Source organism: Barbus barbus (assembly GCF_936440315.1).
Source record: "Barbus barbus genome assembly, chromosome: 35".
In the NCBI taxonomy this organism is placed as follows: Eukaryota; Metazoa; Chordata; class Actinopteri; order Cypriniformes; family Cyprinidae; genus Barbus; species Barbus barbus.
Window position 1 is genome coordinate 25,692,392 of NC_136763.1, and position 20,195 is coordinate 25,712,586.

Below are 20,195 nucleotides of genomic sequence, written 5' to 3' on the forward strand. Positions count from 1 at the left end.
TTAGATATTTTAGCTAACACTCCCAAAATAGATTTTATGAAGACTGCAGAAATAAAAAAGGAGTCTAAAAGCAAATGAAATATAGTAAATGAAAGCATATGATATAGGAAATCTCATACATTTTTACTCAGTGTAGTAACAGAACTTAATCATATACTAGAAATACAATGCAAGTAGTACAAGAAAAAAATTGCTAATGGGCTAAAAGTCTTATTTTTTAACGGTTTTGTCTCTACAGTAAAAATTGTTTTAGGGATGTGTGAACATTTTTACTGGAAAATAAGGAAAAAATGCTGTAGAAGTATTGTTCATCATTAGTTCACGTCAACTAATTTAGTTAATCATTGTTAACAAATTAAACCAGGGTGGCATGACATAAGCATCAAGTAATTTGCTTATGTTAGCTCATATTAAACAATAAAATAATTGTACATTTATGTAATTATTTGTTCAATAGCCATGTAATATGCACAATAATGTATAATCAGACAGTCATAATCTTAAAAAAAACAAAACAATCAAATATGCTAAAAATTGCCTAATAGGAAAAGAATTAGTGACAATGACCAGCTGACTGTACTTTTTCCTTACAAGATACCTGATTTATAATTATATGTTTTAGAGTCTATGCTGTTGTTCATATTTTTATGTTGTTCATCTCTCGCTGTAGGTCTGTATTTTTGCATTCATAGGAGTCTAAACTCACGAAAGTGTGTGTAAATGCAACCGACCTTTACAGGTCTTTCCATCTTGGCTGATCTCGTAGCCGCTCTTGCAGTAGCACATGGGGCCGGTGCGTGTGACAGCACAGTTGTCCTGGCAACCAGTGAGAGTACAGTTGAGCGCCAGTTCTACAGAGATCAGAGCAGAGGACGGCTAGAGGTCAAACAACACAACAATATATTACCAAACAGACTGACACACTGACTCACACTGCCCACCAACACTCACTACAGAGACTTCATGAAGACCACAAAGTTCAAATTAACAACAAAACAAATATTTTACATGTGTCTAAAAAGCAGTCTATTTCATTTTATATGTTTTTATCAGCCACATTTTTTCCCCATTTCAAATATGCAAAACATTTAACTATGCATAAAATTTATTAAGACTACTTTAGGTATTTGGAAAAATACAAATCGATCTGTTCCTGGTCAAGTGAACTTGGATCTCTTTTTAACTAAAGATGTCTTAGAATTAACCAGGCTGTACCTACTGTACCGTTAAGACTTCTATAGTGTATACATGTGCCATTGTAGTTTATCAGCATGGTAAGAAAAAAAAATCTGTAGAAAAACAGAAATGGTACAGGTAATTGTCTGCCAGGATATTATCCATTAGGTTTATGGACATTTCCTTTTACCCCAAAACACAACACAATACAATGCATAAATCAAAATATGGGTACAACATATGTAAAAATCAATACATAATCATCATATTAACACGGTACATTAGGCCCTATGTTTTACAGACTTTTCTTAAACAAAGATAGAATTGCTGAACACTAAATGGGTGTTGTAAATGTGGGCTAAATAAGCCCATGGTTTTAACAAAATGGTCTGGCTGGACTAGAGTTTTTGGCTATGAATGTTGAGTATGAGTATGCTGCACAAAACTTTGAAGTATTTTATGCAAACACAGTAAGAAAAATCCTGTTTTCCACAAAATGGCATCTTTGACCGATTTGACAAACCACAGAGTGACTGAAATTAAATAACAGCACCTGCTACCTCAGCAGGCGGTGAACAGAAGTGATGTTAACAACACACACACACACCTATCCCAGACCATAGGGGACGCCACAAACATGAGCGTTCAGTCAGAAACAAATGAGCCTCTAGATGAACTGCATCAACAGCTCACAGCAGCTAAGCTAATATGCTAACAGCTCCTCGTGTAGACAGCCTTAGTGGATTTGTCAGTGCAATCATGTTTAGTCCAAAAAACAGTGAGCTGTCTATGTACATATGAAGCATTTTAACACATCATAAGCCCACTTCTGACATGAACACTGTTCCAAAATTTCCAAACATATGCTAATGGTAAACTCTGTGGAAGCCGACAGCAAGTCAAGCTCTATATTTGTGTGTCACATGCTGCTGCCTATCAACAGGGTTCCAAACCAGTCACTTTTGAGGTTCCGTTTCAATTGGGATGCTGCCTTAAAAGATAACTGCCTGTGTTGGTAGTAAGCAGTGAGGTAGCTCACTAGATTTTGGGATAGCGCTAACAACACACATTCTGTGTCGATATACAATCACAGCATAAAGTACGTGAGTGTGTGTTTTGATTTTCGTGTAGGTATGTGTGTGGATGAGTGTAAGCATGCAAAGCTGAGCATGTGAAGTAATTTCTTCATTGCAAATCCTTAAGAGGATTGAGTGGAAATTTGACAGGGATTTTGCCTTAACTTCCCATTTCACCACACTGTGGTAACACACAAGTACTCTGAGGTGTTTCACCTTTCACATACATGATGACACAAAATCTGTGTACAATAAATGTCCATATATCAGATACTGGTCATTTTGTTCTCTATATATCGGTATATAGCCTATCCACCAAAATGAAAAATGTTCATCATGCTCAAACCGTACATAGCACTAATACCAAGATCAGAATTTTGATTTCCAGGTAATGTGAATATCGTCAAAACTGTTTCATAAATTAAGCTTTGATTAAGAAAGTATCTGTCAAATGCATAAATGTTAAATGAAAATAACCATGTTCTATTAACAAATCATATGACTCTAAAAGTGTTTTTTTTCCACATTAATATCATATTGGGAAAATTATTTTTTTAAGCTGCATTTAGTCTTTAACATACTGAGGCTTCAAACATCAAACTCTGAGCCAGTAACGTCTGTTCCAGACTAATGCGCCTTCTGCTGACCACTGAACTGTTGACATAGATGTTCCTCAAGGTATAAGGTCAGATCGCATAGTCTTCAGTTTCAATGACTGACTCTGTATTGATACCTGAAGTGACACATGTCCTCATACAGGAAGCTGTGCAGAGCTAATAGCTTGTTTCCAAATCACAAATTTGATAATCAAGCAATTCAAATTTGGAGAAAATGCATTTTATGGAGGGAGGCGGTTCCAATTCATTGATTCTGCCCTTGGACAGCGCTGGGAAGCCACTGTACAACTGCAGTTTACAAAGCTACTCATAATGTAGAAACAATATGAAATTATATTAAAAATCCATTTTATTAGGTCATGAAAAGTGGCCATTACATACTAGAGTTTGTAATTGCACATGACATAAGTGCATACTGAGAAATGCAGCTGTTGTCATTCTAAATGATCTATTAATATTAATACTTATTCACACAGAAGGCGATTATTGAGATGTGTGCGTTCATTACAATACAATACAAATTTTATTTCTATAGCATATTTAAATCAACTGCCACTGACCAAAGTGCTTTCCAGCATCATTACATACAGCCACACAAACATTACAAGGGCTAGACTGTCTGCACTCATCTCTCATGATCCTGAAACACCATTTTTTAGAATAAATCTTTTTGTTTTAAAGATATTTCACGCAGATATTTCTTTTATCTCCTCAGACAGACCTGTGGCTGAGGCTGGAGTTAAGAGAGAAAATCAGCAGCTCTGATGTCAACATCAGCGAATAAACAGGCAATAACAAAATCTCCAGCAATCCCTCGGGAAAACTGGACACAGCATAAAGCTACAGATATGTGGAGTGGGACGGTGGTAAAATACAATGTAAAAACATAAAATTACAAGTAACTTGCGGAGGAGGATTGTTTCGTTTTGGCTTGCATTGTTTTGTTGATGGCTTAACCCATTGTAACAGATGATCGCCTTATCAGATGTTACTAACAACATTAAAAATCCCTAAATAACGAAAGACGAATATCTATGACTTAACAGCTTGTACGTATGTCATTGTTGTTTAGACTGCAATTGTTTTAAAATAATGTTACGCAAGTTAACTATACCATGCTGAGACATAATGATTGCTATTCACATCAGATAAGGTGTAATGCTGGAAACCGTAACTTGGCAAGGATATTTATGGGCGAATTAGAAGTAGAAGGTGGTTAAGAAATTATCAACATAAACATTGTTTGTGAACCTTTTCAATACACAGCAAATGTACATTACATTACATTTACATTTAGTAATTTAGCAGACGCTTTTATCCAAAGCAACTTACAAATTAGGACATTAGAAGCAATCAAAATCAACAAAAGAGCAACAACATGTAAGTGCTATTAAAAAGTATTGGTTAGCCTAACACAGCGATTCTCAATTCCAGTCCACGCGCCTCCCCCCCCCCCCCCCTCCCCGCTCTGCACATTTTGTGTTTCTCTTATCGCTTCAGACGTTTGTTCTATTCGAACGTAAGTGCCCTGCGAAGTGGACATCACAGGATATTCCGCCATGATTCTAGTTCGAAGCGAACATATATGTTACATTCAAAGTTCATTGAAGTGTGCGAGAAGTGAATTTAAATTGATATACAGAGGTATATGATGTCACACTCGTCGGTGTGTGAAGACATTGCGCAACAAAAATCTGTGAATGAATGTTCCGAAGTGAAGTAAATTTCAACGGATTTCCTCTGCTCAGGGAGTAGGGAGCACTGGAATTGAGGACTGGAATTGAGAACCGCTGGCCTAACGCAATACACGTAGAAAGGTTTTTATTTTTTATTTTTAGTTTTTAATAAGAAACAAGTAGATAGAATAGAAAAAAGAAAGCTAGTGTTAGTTTTACAAGAAAGGCTAGCAGTTAGAGAATAAATATGCAATTGATAGAGGGTCAAATGTGTGTGTTTTTTATAAACAAAAAGAATTAGAATAAAATTAGAATAGAGAGTGCTAGAGTTAGAGGGTCAAATAAAGATGGAAGAGATGTGTTTTTAGCCGTTTCTTGAAAATGGGTAAGGATTCAGCTGCTCGGATTGAGTTGGGCAGGTCATTCCACCAGATAGGAACAGTTAATGAAAAAGTCTGTGAAAGTGATTTTGTGCCTCTTTGGGATGAACAATAAAGCGTCGTTCACTTGCAGAACGCAAGCTTCTAGAGGGCACATAAGTCTGAAGTAATGAATTTAGGTAAAGGGGTGCAGAGCCAGTGGTGGTTCTCTTTCAGTCGGTCACTCCGAGTCACGTTGGGTGATGGACGAATTGGGATCTCGCTTTGAGAGACCAATCCACTTCGAGTGTAACTAAACGAGCCAATGCACACTGGCATGTGATTATTGCATCCAGCTGCCGCTGATCACAGCGTGAGTATAGGTAGGCAGCAAGTGCAGCGCATATTCAGCTTTTCACTTCGGAGCTGAGCGGTTAAATCGTTCTGCTCCTGGCTTCTGCTGATGAGTGAATTCAAATTCAATTCGACTTTTTCGAATTCAGCACGCTCTTTGGAAGACTCTCGTGCTGGTGGTTCTTCCCATGTCGAGTGGATTGCACACATCAGGTTGCACTACCCCCTGTTTATGTTGCAGGCGACCAACTCCCCTGTGCGCTTCAGCACGCTAAAAGAGCTTTTTCCCTAAAAGAGCATTCACGGGTGCGTCTTTTTAAAGAAGACGTTGCATCTGGCAAACTTGACGTTACGTCTTTGTAAAGACGGTCGTTACCTGGCGCCGGATGATGATCATGATCGCTGCCTCACGTGCCTGGGCAGTAAGCACGCTGGGGTGGCGTTCGTGGATGAGTCATCTTCTCATTGTTGGAGGCCAGGCTCTGTTACCTTGACAAAGGGGCGGAGCTCTGTTGCCTCTGCCTCGATCTGGTTCTCGTTCTGACTGCAGACAGATGAGGACTATTTCTGGCGGTGGCACGGGTGGTCTGAGGATTACAGTGGTGGCAAAAAAAAAAAAAGGGACCATCACTCCTCTTGCGCTCCGAAACCAGTTGAGCTGCCAGTGGAACGTGCTGGGCCCTCTACAAGGGGCATACCATCAGTATCCTCGGCGCTCCTCTCGACGAACGGATGTCGATCACTGCATCGGAGGGTGAGCCGGAGCTTTCTGGGGAAGAAGATTTGGCTGTGCTGCTGCTCCGGCAGTAGCAATGCATGAGTCGGATCCAGAAATGACGGCTATGCTTTCCCGGGTTCCTGAGAGGGTAGGGCTTGAGTGGAGACCTCCACCATGTCCCGGGCTCTCGAGGTTGGATGACTGGTTTCTCGGGGTAGCTTGCGCTAGTTCTCAGCGCCCTGCCCCAGTGCCGCTCTTCCTGGAGGTGCATGGGGAGCTTAGCAGGTTGTGGACGGCACCTTTTACTGCCAGAAACTGACCTGCCAGCTCCTCCTCCCTCACCATCCTCGATGGTGGTGCAGCTAGGGGGTATACGGGGGACCCCCTGGTGGAGCGGTCAGTTGCGATGCAGAGCACTACAGCAGGGCCTATTTGAGCCTTTGCAGACAGTCGAGCTGAAGTTTCTTTCAATTAAAGAATTTCTTTCTTTCGGTCGACGATTCGTGCCTAGAGTTTGGGCCGCTGACTCCCAGGTAACCCTGAGGCCCCGGCCCGGCTATGTGCCCAAGATTCCCACTACTCCCTTCAGAGATCAGGTGGTGAGCCTGCAAGCACTACCCCCGGAGGAGGCAGACCCAGCCCTAATAATAATAATAATTTGTTACATTTATATAGCGCTTTTCTGAGTACTCAAAGCGCTTTACATTGTGAGGGGGGATCTCCTCAAGCAGCACCAATGTGCAGAATCCACCTGGATGATGTGATGGCAGTCATAGTGCACCAGAACGCCAACCACACACCAGCTTACTGGTGGAGAGGAGACAGTGATGAAGCCAATCAGAATATGGGGATGATTAGGAGGCCATGATGGTCAGATGCCAATGGGCGAATTTGGCCAGGATGTCGGGGTAACACCCCTACTCTTTTTCGAAGGACATCCTGGGATTTTTATTGACCACAGAGAGTCAGGACCTCGGTTTAATGTCTCATCCGAAGGACAGTGCTTCTTACAGTATAGTGTCCCCGTCACTATACTGGGGTGTTATAGGACCCACACAGACCACAGGGTGAGCACTCCCTGCTGGCCTCACTAACACCTCTTCCAGCAGCAACCTAGTTTTCCCAGGAGGTCTCCCATCCAGGTACTGACCAGGCTCAACCCTGCTTAGCTTCAGTGGGCAACCCGTCGTGGGCTGCAGGGTGATATGGCTGCCCTAGCTTTGCTTGTCCCGTCCGAGCATTGAGATGCTATGTTGACAGAACGCGAAGCTTCAGGACCTCAGACCAGCTCTTCGTCTGTCACAGAGGCCGGCAGAAGAGGAATGCCGTCTCTAAGCAGAGGATAGCCCACTGAATAGTGGACGCCATCACCCTGGCTTATCAAACACAGGGTGTGCCCTGCCCGTTCAGGTTGGGAGCTCACTCTACTCAAAGTGTTACATCCTCCTGGGCACTGGCTCGCGGCGCCTCACTGGCAGATATTTGTAGAGCTGCGGGCTGGGCAATCCCTAACACGTTCACTAGATTCTATAGCCTTCGTGTGGAACCGGTTTCCTCCTGTGTTCTCACCTCAGACGGGTAGAAGCACTGAGAGGCTCCGGTTTCGGGTCAGCTTGATAAAACTGCTCCAGAGAGTCCATACTGTAGACCCTGTCGAGCTCCTCTGTCCCTCGGCAGCAAGATGTGGTGGAGCGTTTGGCGCCAGGCCCTCACTCGATGAAGCCGTGAGAGCCCATATGTGTAAACTCCACATTATAGCCTCAGAGCCCGTGTTTCCCCGGCAGAATTTCTGCCATTGTCCAAGAGGCTACAATCACCTCTAATCTTTCATATGCACCTAAACGGTTGTTCATTCAAGATTCAAGATTCAAGATTTTTATTTGTCACATACAAAATTATACAGAGTATAACCAGCAGTGAAATGTAGGTATGTTCATATGTGTAAGTGCTTCTGAACCTCCTTCGGGAAGGATGGGCTTCCGCAGCGTTCCTGTTCCAAGTGGAACGGGTACGTTTTCCCAGTGTTATCCAGTTTTACTCAATCCCAATCCGTCGGTCACCCGACGTGATGTCTCCGTTCCCTCCTTCAGGGAACGAGGGTTACATACATAACTGAGATGTTCTGTAGGCAAACATCAATGCCTTGACATTTATGCAAGCAACTATTGGTAGCCAGTGCAAATTGATGAATAGAGGTGTGACATGCATTCTTTGCGGCTCATTAAAGACTAATCTTGCAGACGCGTTCTGGATTAATTGTAGAGGTTTGATGGAACTGGCTGGAAGACCTGCCAAGAGAGCATTGAAATAGTCAAGTCTGGACAGAACAAGAGCCTGAACAAGGAGTTGTGTTGCATGTTCCGAGAGAAAGGGCCTAATCCTCTTAATATTGTATAATGCAAATCTGCAGGGCCGGGCAGTTTTAGCAATGTGGTCTGAGAAATTCAGATTATCATCAATCACAACTCCAAGGTTTCTGGCTGTTTTTGAAGGAGTTATGGTTGATGAGCCTAACTGGAAGGTGAAATTGTGAAATGTAATGTTATGAAAATGTTGATTTGTGTTGTATTATAGGTGCTGTACTGCACACTTTTTCTTTTGCTTACAAACTCTCTTCTGTTCAAATCCATTGCATATATGACCTTCTTTCCTTAATTTGTGGATAGTTCATAAACACGCATGGATAAATAATAAAAATAATGAAAATATATATAATCATTATAGGCCTACCGTCAAGATTTAGGGTAAGGAAATCCAATGGAATACAGTTTTATGATATACCAACTCATTATTTAATTTACGTTTATTTACATAGTGTAGCTTTAACTAAAACAGATTGTTTAAGGTGTTATGCTCTGGTTTATTGTCCTCCGTCACCTCGCCTGTGTGTTTATGTCCAGACTGGTTTGTGTCACCTCACTAGAGTTTACCCACTAGTCCCTAAAGAGAGTGACTACAGCTGTGTGTGTGCATATGAGGGTGAAGCAAAATAAATCAAGGTTAATCGCATATGAAAACCCATTAAGAATTTTCCTTTCCTTGTATACATTATTTGAACTACATTGAGATCAGATCTTAAAACATTGTACATTTTAGTCGGAAATCAGCAGATTTTCCAACAAACAGCATGATTGCTAGTGTGATACTGGTTCAGTTCAATAAACAAGTTAATATTGAGTAACTTGCGTTACAGACACAACATTTAAAGTCATTGATTGTTTTCAATTTGCCAACAGAAATAGTTCCGACTGAAGGATCAACCAATGACTAACTACTGAAAAACACACATCAATGGTGTTTCATTCCAAAATAGATGAGCTGATTTCTGATATCAGTTAAGTGAATCATACAGAGACTCACTCATAAAGACAGTTTTGTACATGAATGAATTAAACAAATTTGTTGACTGAATGATTCAATGAATAACCTATGTCTTACATATTTCAACATTTATTTATTTATTTGTTTGTTTATTTATTTACTTCTTTTGGGTTGTGATCACACAGTTTCCAGTAAATGTGGATCAGTCTTGTGGATTTGGCCATTACTCCTTACTCCTTCACTAGTGGAATTTTCTCAGATAATAAAGCATTCATAGTGTCATCAATGATGGCAATCTGTCCTGGTCCAGAGGCAGGAAAGCAAATAATTAAACAAAATAAATATTACAGTTGGGATGTGGTTGCTGTTATTGAATGTGGCATGTTGGTTTTGCCAAATGTAATTTTTCTTAAGCAAACTGTTTTACTTTGGACTCATTCATTAACAAATCAATACTTCCAGTAGTCTTCTGGCTTATCCTTGTGGTGTTTGGCAAACTTTAGACAGCTTTAGTGTTCCTCCTTGCTGGAGTATCCTGCTGTGCACAAGAAGCCAATGCAAGAGACGCTCATAGATCTTTGTTACCCTGAAGTTCTTTGTGATCTTCTGGAATATTATACATCTTGCTCATGGATGGTTACTTTTTGGCAGGAATGGCGCTGAATTTCTTCCAACTATCTACCTGATGGACACCAAACTCTTCACAGATACCTCTCTAATGTTTTCCAGCCTTGTGAGCATCAACAACTTTTTTATCAGAAGTTCTGACTGAAGCATGGCTAGTTTCCACAAACAGGTGTGATAAAGGCCCAGATGTTGATAGAGCCCATCCAGTTTGTGTTCTTTCTATAGGGAAGTGCTGCTAACTAAATGAGTCTGGCAGTTGATTAGTGAGATTTAGATACAGGAGTTTTGTTAGGCTATTAACTTTTTTATTCTCTAGTACATAAAAACATGAAGAGAGTTCTCCACAAAAAAAGACCCACATCTGGCAGATCAGCCTGCTATTTCTTTTCTCTTGAAATGTGGAGTGTGTATATGAGGATGTTCACTGTGACAAAATGATTGATGGGACAGTTTATGGTGACTAGATGCTATGTGAAAGACATGCGACACCTTTCAGTGTGTAACAGAGTAGGGAAAATGTTGGCACATTCTTTTTGTGAAAAATACATACTTTAAGGGCATAGTATAAGCTTGCATTGGAAATGTATCCTTAATGTCTCATGCAGTTTTGCTCATTAAGTACATTTATCTTGTATGACGTTTTTACTGGAAAATCTATTAAAATATAATTTTTGCTGTTTGGCCTATGGTTTATTTTATTTCAATGGAAATGTCATGCCCCAAGCTTTATTTTCCACAGTAAGACTGATATTATTAATGTTAGTCATATTTATATATAGCACATAGTAATTATATGTAGAAATACATAACCAAGCAATGTTTGTAGTCATTACCTCTGCAGTGCGGCCCTTCGTCTCCTCCATCAGTGCAGTCGGGGACACCGTTACACAGTTTGCTCATGTGAACACACAAGTCTGATCCCAGACACTGATGTTCATTAGGAGGACACCGCGACACACGGTTATGAGGACCTGAGAGAGAGCAGATAACAAAAGCATAAAGACCATGATACCACAAAAGTGCCTCAAGAGCATCCTACTTTTGATTGCATCAAAATCTCGAGGTGATATGCTGAAATGGCTCAATAGCATTATGTGCCACATGTTAACCCTGAAACAAGAATTCATATGTTTAAAGTGTAGGGGAAATAATTTAAAGGAATGCTACAATTTACTGGCATCTGTTATTTTAGAAACTGTTTCCAGTAAACAATCCGAAAAATGCTTCTTTTTAACCTCATATAGCCGATGCATCATTCTGTGTCTTTTTCTTTCTTGCTTTCAAACACAGTAGGGTTAAATATCCCAGTTTATGGTTTTATTATGACTGTGTCCATACGTGTGCAGTCGTGTGTTTGTCTCTGAGTCACTGGATGAGCTGTATTTGTGTGTCTGGGCTCTCGTCCACTCTGGAGTGGACAGAACGCTGGGCGTGGAGTGAAAACGGACCAAAAGTCCCCAAATTGTTGACCAGAAATGAGCGAACTTGTTATTGCAGAAAGATGATGCAACACAGTAGAGTTTAAAACAATAAATGTTCCATGAACGTCTAGTTTACAGATGAGATCACGAATAAAGCGCCAGTACAAACACATATCATCAGTCACTGCTTTAGTACGCTATGACAAAGGTTTTTAAGAAGCGCATGTGTACAGTCTTCTGTCAAAATACATTCTCATATCCCAGTTTCAGTCTACTAGATTGGTAGGTTGACATCTTGAAGTGAGTCTTCGGCACTTTCAGAATATTTCTGTTTATTTGAGCAGCATGTCAACTTTTGACTCAACCAATGAGTTCAGCGCCAAACAATGAAAGATTTAGGAAATGTTCCAACTCATTAGTGATATTTGCTTAGGCAAGTATTAGTGATTTTCAAAAAAAAATAAATTTTTTTAAAAGTATGAAACTTTTAGGGCACTACAAACATGAATTATATCTCAAATCATTTGGTTTGTTATTTTATTATATTCACCTGCCAGAGGATAAAACAGGTGACAAAAGTGTATTCAAGTGTGCTACAGTATACAAGAGAGTATACTTTCAGTCCTTTTATGAGAGATATACAAAAAAAATACAAAAATTCTTAAATATAGTTTACATTTATACTGATGAGCATACAGAAAATCTATTTGACCTATACTTGTACTTATTTTTTTGATTGAAATATATTTCAAGAAAAGTACAATTAAGTGTTCTATGTATACTTGGCTTGTAGTTGTGTTTGTTCTGTTGATAGAACCTATTAAATGCTTCTTAAATACCAGGGTTGCCAGGTCTGCAAAAGAAAACCAGTGTAACCGCTATTCAAAACTAGCCCCAAACTAAGGGTTTCTTCTCTATCAGGGGCCCCCTTCATCAAAACCCCTTTAATGCGCAGCAACAGTGTGAAAGTACTTGGTAACACTGCCGCTCTTTTTCTGTTGTTCTGGTGCTTAGTGCTCGGTAGAGCCTGCCAGAGGGTTAGAGCTAAAATACGTTGGGATCTGGGAATGTGCTATCTGTAATGATTTGTTCTGCCTCATTCTGGAGGTGTAAACGTCCTGCAGGAGGGTCACGGGACACCAGTCTTTCTCTCAGCAATCCTCAAGATTTGTTAAAGCATTCTTTTGTCCAACTTGGACCCGAAGCAAACCAGAAAGTTCTGTGTCTGATGACCATAAACCATCTGCAACTTCCAAATCTCGACAGTAGGGTGTTCAGAGGTCCAGACATTAGTAAAGGATCTTCCATAAGCCCCTGGGCTGTCATGGTTAGCATTGTTCAAAGAGAAACTGAAAGAGGTCCAGCAAGGGTCCAGTGATGTTTTTCAGTCTCTCAAAAGACTTCATGACCACATATATTCATATATATATAGGCAACAGGTCTGTATCATGCACTGCTCCTGGGATGATGGTGCAGTGTTTAGGGCAGAAGGAGACTGCAGGAATATGGGAGGCAGCAGATTCACACAGAATTTTAAACAGCTCATGAGATGAGATAGATTCAACATGATTTTCTGAACTTTGCTGTAGACATCTGAATGGAAATGCATTAAAAATGTCATTTTCCGAAAAAAAACAAAAACTTGAAAGTCTTTTGAAAAACCCTCAGGTGTTGGAGTGACTTTAAGTGATTTTTACTCAAAAGAAACCATGCAGACTGTGTTTGTACTGACAAATACATTTGTCCAAATGTACTCTATTTATAATAGAGAGTCTTCGTGCGCTTTTAAACTAATAATATTGGCATTCTCCTTACTAAACTCCTCATCATTCCATCCAATCCTGAAACTACTGTAAATTACAACATCGCAACCTTTTAGCCAATTAATTTTCCAGACTTTTCAAGAAGTAGTTAAATATTTTTAAATCAAAATACATATTTTACATCTTTCACACAAACAGCAAATTCTAGCAATTTCGGAGCATAACTAGAAAAAATAAATAAATAGTATTCCATGGTGTTTCCATAACTTTTAAAGGATTCTGTTAATTTCCATGATTTCTCAGGCATGGAAATCACAAATTTGTCATAAATACATACAAAACCCTCATCTTAAGTGTAATTATTTTCCCTTCATAGTTTATAAACAGTAAATATGCTTTGTAAAATTCTTCTTCTTCATAAATTACTGTATGTAAAACAATAATATTAAATAGCTAATGAAAGGAACACAGATGTCATTTACATGTAGGACAGGTGGGAAATATTTCCACCACTTTTGACAAATCGCGAAAAAACAAACAATCACTGAAAATATATCTTGCCAAACTCATGTACAACAGCAAAAAGCATCTCCAATGCCTCATTCTTCATAATTGAGTTCATATGTGTAACACAAAATCCCAGACATGTTTGGTTTTCATTTTCAAGTTTACACTCATTCACTTTACACACTCTCTACCTCACTGTAATTTTAGATGTTTATGGAAAAAACTCACAAAAAAAAGCTGTCTTTAGGGCAAGAAGCTTTGAATAATCTTACAAAATAGTTTGAAACCTTAAAAACTGCAGCTGTTCTGGGACATTAGAAAGCCTAGCTTTGGCATTGTTGCTCTCCCAGGGGTCCTGTAAGCATGAGGGATTGTGGACACCTTGCACGGGCGTGTGCTGAGACCATAAGCCTCTTGTAATATTATGATCACATGTGGCGTTCCAGAGGATCCGGAGGTGGAAACTCTCGTCAAAGGGGAAACGCTCGGTCAGAAAACCTCAGCCACATGGAAAACTCTGGAATAAGACCCATCACATGGGAAACGTGACCTGGGGCCCCTGTGACAAGACCACATGCCACTCAGACAAATGAGGCAAAGAGTGAGATTTTGAAATATAAAGACTGTGGCTTTCACATGCTGATAGCTAGTTTATTTCTCTTATTTATAGGTAACAGATGCTTGAAGTTCCATATGAGTAAAACTTAATCCAGGTAAAACAATTTAGGGCAAGGGTCAAATATTTAGTGAAGGCAGATTTTATCTGAAAGGCTGAACTGAGCTCTAATAACAAAGGTATTTGCATTAAATATCAGGCGTTTTGTAATTTTGTATCCACCTTATTCCTAACAAGCCTACTGCGGTTTGGGGAACTTCCATTCAAAACAAATCATTTCAAATCATAAGGTTGCCCTACAAATAAAGCTTATTCGTCTGTTCGACTGAATGAGCTGTCCATTTTCCATCATGTTTTATTTTCAGCCATCATGAGAATAACGTAACGCTTGGTGTTTTAACGTGACGTTATAATAAGAATATCTATGTCAAGAGCTCTTTTCAGTCTCTGCATTCTTTTCCTCGTGATTATTTTCTTTTTTCCCTTTGCATTCCGCTGTAATAATATGAAAAAGACAACATATACTGCACATATGTGGTCTGTTCTCCCAATTTAATTTACGATATATCCCATTAATAATTCACAGGAATCCACAATGAATCTGTTGTTTTTGTATTTTACTTTCTCAACATTTTTGATAATTTGTTGTTTTGATAGTTGTTTTGTTTTTCATAATTTATTCATTTTATTGTTTAACATTGCTGGAAAGCCATTAATTGAAGTCATCAGCTTACTGTATTGTAAATATGGATATGTTGTAAATTGGCAGTTTTATTTAAAACAGTAGTTCATATTTCAAACTGTCAATAAACAAAGCAACAGAAATTGACTCAAAAATAAACGTAATAAATATATATATGTGAAAGTTTCTCTGTACAACTTCTGGTCAAATTTAGACTAGTTTCTATTCTGTAGTCTGTGGTTTACCCAAACCCACCACCGCTCAGCCATATAATAAATCTTTAACTGTCATCTGGCTGGAAAACAAACCATACTGCAGTTACACATACAATACACCAGCTGTGTTCAGAATGGAATACTGGCTTCCTGAATACTGGCCCATAGCACTGTACTGTATACTGTCTACTATCTTTTCAAAATAATATGGTTTACTCCCTCAGCATTTTAATGTGTGTGGCATCCAGTTATCATTGAAAAAAAAGGAGATTTTTCATTTTTGTGCAATATCTCAACATTTCAGTCCAAATAATGCAAGAGTATGTAATCAAAAAACATAAAAATTAGAATTTCACAAGGTCAACCCCCTTTTAAACACTATGTTGAGCACATTGCACTGAGGGATACAGTATTACAGTAAGCAATAGCTTGTCTAGTGCCAGCGCTGTAATTAGCTTATATTCAATCAGCTACATATGAACTGAAGTGTGTTGAGTCAGTGCCCTCATGCTATACGCTGTAAATAAACATACGTTCTGATAAAAGCACTGTTTTGAAACTGAGACCCAAAGCTGATTCGGCAGATACAGTTTGTATAAAACTATGATGTTTATCAGGGTAGCAGGCAGGGATCTGGTGAAAAATGCATTGTTCAAATGTATAAAACATCATTAGAGAACAAAATATGTGCTAAAGCCATGTAGCTATGGCTAAGGTCTCTGCTTCAATGCAAGTGGAATATTTTCATCTGCCAGGTGAAAATTGCATGTCTGACACACAATATCCCTTCTTCTCAACAAGTCTCATGTTTTAGGTTGTCAGATGGTACAGGATGAGTCACTACGCATCAAAATTCAATACTTATGGTTCTATTTATCCTTAAGTGTGAGCAATAGTAAAAGTAATGTATTTAGCTAAATGTATATTTTTCTGCATATATCCCAACACCTGACCTCCAAGACTCATATCAGGGAAATCTACAACTCAAATTGTCCATGTCAGGCAACTCTTGCATATAATAGCACGGTAATGGGCCGTTCCAGGTCCCCGGTGCATTCATGCGTGATAAGATCAATGCATGTCTTACTACTCTCCTTAATTGTTCATTACCTTCAAAGCAGCCCAAACATAACACAAGAACGTTTCCACACATGAGACGGATCATCAGCCGTGATCACAGCTTCTTTTGCCAAATAAAATTTTCTACACAGACATGAAACATTCCCTAACTGATGTCAGAGGGGCACATTTGTTTTAGATTCCATAAGTAATCACAAACATGGTTACAGTTCGTGTCGTATAGAACACAACTATGGCCCACAACAGAGGCTTTGCTCATTGCGTGTGTTCTGGACAGACCGAGCAAAAGACCTTACCACAGTAAATATTACTAACATGTGTTTCTTTAACAATTGTTTCTCCTCAGTCCCACCCTAGATGTCCATGGTTTCCAGCTGAAATTAATGATCCATAACAAGAATCCATTTCACATCATGAATGAGAACCGGACGTGACCTCTTGAAGCCTCACAACATCACGCCAACCAGCCACATACCATCATGGCTGAATGTTTGAAGGCCAATCCAAGAGTGTGAACTGGCAGGCTGCTTCTGAAATTCTTCTTGCCCCTGGATCAATCTGAAGATAATTCGGTGAAGGGGTCTGTTTGATGGCTTAGTCTCTGTCAGAATGGATCTTTATTTTGGACCCCTGTTAAAGATCATCTCTCTAGAGATCATCGAAGTGTTTAGGCAGCTGGGACACTTAAACCCATTAGAAACCCAGAATGCTTAACCTCAGAGAACCTTGTCTATTTTAAAATGCCATTAAAAATACCAGTAAAATACCATTAAAAAAACTATAACATTTCCATGACATTAGTTTTAATGTTCTTATATATATATATATTATACACATGTGTGTGTGTGTGTAAAAAGTACTGGGTTAAATAAAAGTTAAGCAACATATCAGAAGCGAGTCTCTTCACCCAGATGATATATCAGTCATTTCAGTGAGAAGTTTAACATACACTCATCAGTGAAATATGAAGAGACAAAGTTTTCACAATTTACCTTCTCAATACATACAGTGCCCTCCATAAGTACTGGAACAGTAAAGACAAAACTGCTCTGTTGGCTGTGGATTCAAGACATTTGCAAATATGATTAAAAGATGAATATGAGACAAAACTACAGAATGTCACATTTTATTATTGGGTGATTCAACACATACATGTTGTACCAAATAAAAAGAACAGCACTTTTAGAGTTCATCCCACTCATTAATGTGAGCATAAGTATTGGGACAGCTGAACATAAGGCAGATATAAAAGATTAAAAGCTATTATTTAGTTGCAGATCCCTTGCACACAATCACAGCAGTGAGTCTGTGACCCATAGACATCACCAGACTCTTGCTCTCATCCTTTGAAATACTTTTCCCAGCCTTTAATGCAGCCAATTCCAATTGTTGCTTGTTTTGGGGAGTTTCTGCCTTTCCTCTCCTCTTCAGCTGGTGAAATTCATGTTCAATCAGATTTAAATCTGGAGATTGACTTGGGCAATCTAAGACTTTCCATTTCTTTGCTCTTATAAATTCCTTGACTGAACTGGCAGGGTGTTTTGGGTCATTGTCCGGATGCAATATGAAGCACTTCCCAATGAATCTGGTGGCATTTTCTTGAATATTTGTTGGCAAGATGGTTTTGTACCCTTCCAACTTCATTCTGCTACTGTCATCATACATTAAGTCATCAGTAAAGTTGACAGGGCCTGTTCCGGAGGCAGCCATGCATGCCCATGCCATGACACCACCTCCACCATGCTTTGCAGATGAGGCTGTATGCTTGGGATCATTTGCAATTCCCTTTTCTTCTCCACATATTTGCTTTCCCATCACTTAGATAAAGGTTCATCTTTGTCTCATCGGTCCATAAACACAGTTCCAAAACTCTTCTGGCTCACCTTTGTGCTTTTTTGCAAACTCTAATCTTGCCTTTCTATTTTTGATGCTGGATAGAGGTTTGCATCTTGCTGTGTAGCATCTGTAATTCTGTGTCAAAGTGTAACGGGGTGAACAAGATGTGAGACGTGCGGATCCAAGTGAAAGCTTTTATTTACAGGCATGGTCAATAACAGGCAGGGTCGAACAAACAGCAAACAGGTATAGAGAGGGCAAGACAGAAGAGTACTCAAGTAAACAGGCGTGGTCGGCGATCGGCGTACAATATCCAAGGGGCTTGACAGAAGGGGTAATCCAGTTACGAGAGCAATAATCCAATCGAGGTGCAAACAGAGTCCGAATGGCAAGGCAAAAAAAAAATCAATTAAGGAGCCATTGGCTCCTAAAGGGGAAAAAAACAGGCAAATAAGAGTCTCTCCTCTTCTTACAGTTTCAGCATTTTCATCTTGTGAATGTTCTGGGAACTTAAGCTTATTTGGGAACTGAAGCTTATTTGGGAACTGAATATCACTTCCAACTTATGAACGATATACAGTCAAATATATTTTTTTACGCAGAATCTGAGCCAGTGTCACTGCCACTGACCATGATTATGTCCAAATCACTTGGCCACAGAGTGTAGTTTGGCCGTCTCCTCTTCTTTTTTGCAGAAAGCCAGTGTTTGACACATGGTTCAGGATCAAACTGTTCAAGTGATGGGCCTTCAGTGCTGATCCTGATCAAATCTTCCAAGGTTGACACATGGAGTGAATTGCGTACTTTAGATTTTATCCTGTTTTGAGCTGAAAAGCCACGTTCACACTGAGCAGCCGAAATTGGTAGGACAAGCATTATCTCAACTAGATGCAAAACATTCTGGAAATCTGTGCAGTAGGGCTCTTTTGTTAGTAGGACTTCCCACAAGCTGCAATAGGATTTATCTGAAAACTGTCCTTTTACAAGGGTTTTCAGCAATCTCCATTCTGCCTGTACAGCACTGATGTCACATCCATTTTTCAGCAAGATGTCTTGATACCATTTCAGCAGTGTGTCAATTTAATTTACCCCAAAAGTGTAGATGTCGTCTGGCCAAGAATCATGACAAAGATTGAGAAGCATTGAATGATCTCTGTCCCTTGTGTGTTTTTGTGCTGTGTGTTGCCTCTCATTATTTCAAACCTCCTTTCAAGCTCCTTAACTGTAATGTCTACAGTTTCATCAATGAGGTGGTTTAGTTCTTCACTGAAACCTTGGAGATCACAGCCTTTCAGCTGTATGTTTTGAAAGGAAATGCCCACGTAGTCAGATGAGGCTGCTTTTTTCTGCCTTCTGGTCTGTTTTTCTCTTTGGGCTTTGTCCTGCTGCACCACATTTTCATGCTGAGAAACTGAATTTAAGTTTGTGTGACTGAGAAATTCCTCCAACTTTCCATTTCTCACTGGTTTGTCCTTCATTCCCTTGATTGTACAAACACAGGAATGCTTTAGCCTGAGGTAGAATAAGCGAGTTCTTCTGAAGCACAAGACTCAACTTTGAGATTTCTCCAAACAGGTCATGGAGAAAGTGACAAAACCCCACAAAAGGCAACTTTTCCATTTGTTGTGAGATGTGTTTTTGCTCTTCCTGTTATTTCAGTGTTTTTGGATGAGGCAGCAAGGTGTTGCATGTGGAAGTGCACAGCTGTATATTGGCCCTGGCCTGCAGTCTGATCAGATGCAAGAAAAACAGAAAGGGCTCTGTAAATGTGAGGCAGCCAGCGCTGGGTCTTCACAGCAGAAGGTGTTCGTATGACACAGCCTAACTCCATACCAATGGCTTTCAACTCACGCTTGCTTTTGGGGCTAAAATTGTATGTTTTCCATATTAGCTGTAGCAAGTCATAGATATTTTCAATCACTGGAACAGACTTCTGAACATCCAGCATGGCTAATTCCAGTCTGTGTGGCATACAGTGAAAGGAAAGAATGTGCTGTCCTATTTCTTCTCTTAAGAGAGCACCTACTCCTCCTCGAGCATCCATGTTAACGGCAGCCCCATCTGCTCCAAATGCAGTAATCTTCTTCTGCCACCAATCACGATCAGTTTGTTTAGCATCACTAAACAAGCATTTTATTTGATCTAATACTC

At 39.6% G+C, this 20,195-nt stretch overlaps 1 protein-coding gene across 1 annotated transcript in view; it reads right to left on the reverse strand.

The window, feature by feature from the left end:
- Positions 1-20,195, reverse strand: part of LOC306855133 (low-density lipoprotein receptor-related protein 1-like) — a 215,270-nt gene that overhangs the window by 160,940 nt on the left and 34,135 nt on the right. Inside the window, exons 3-4 of the mRNA XM_079393583.1 lie at positions 10,758-10,895; positions 732-851 (exon numbers count right to left, since the gene is read on the reverse strand). Of these exons, the coding sequence (XP_079249709.1) occupies positions 732-851; positions 10,758-10,895 (258 nt within the window). The remainder of the gene's footprint in view (positions 1-731; positions 852-10,757; positions 10,896-20,195) is intronic.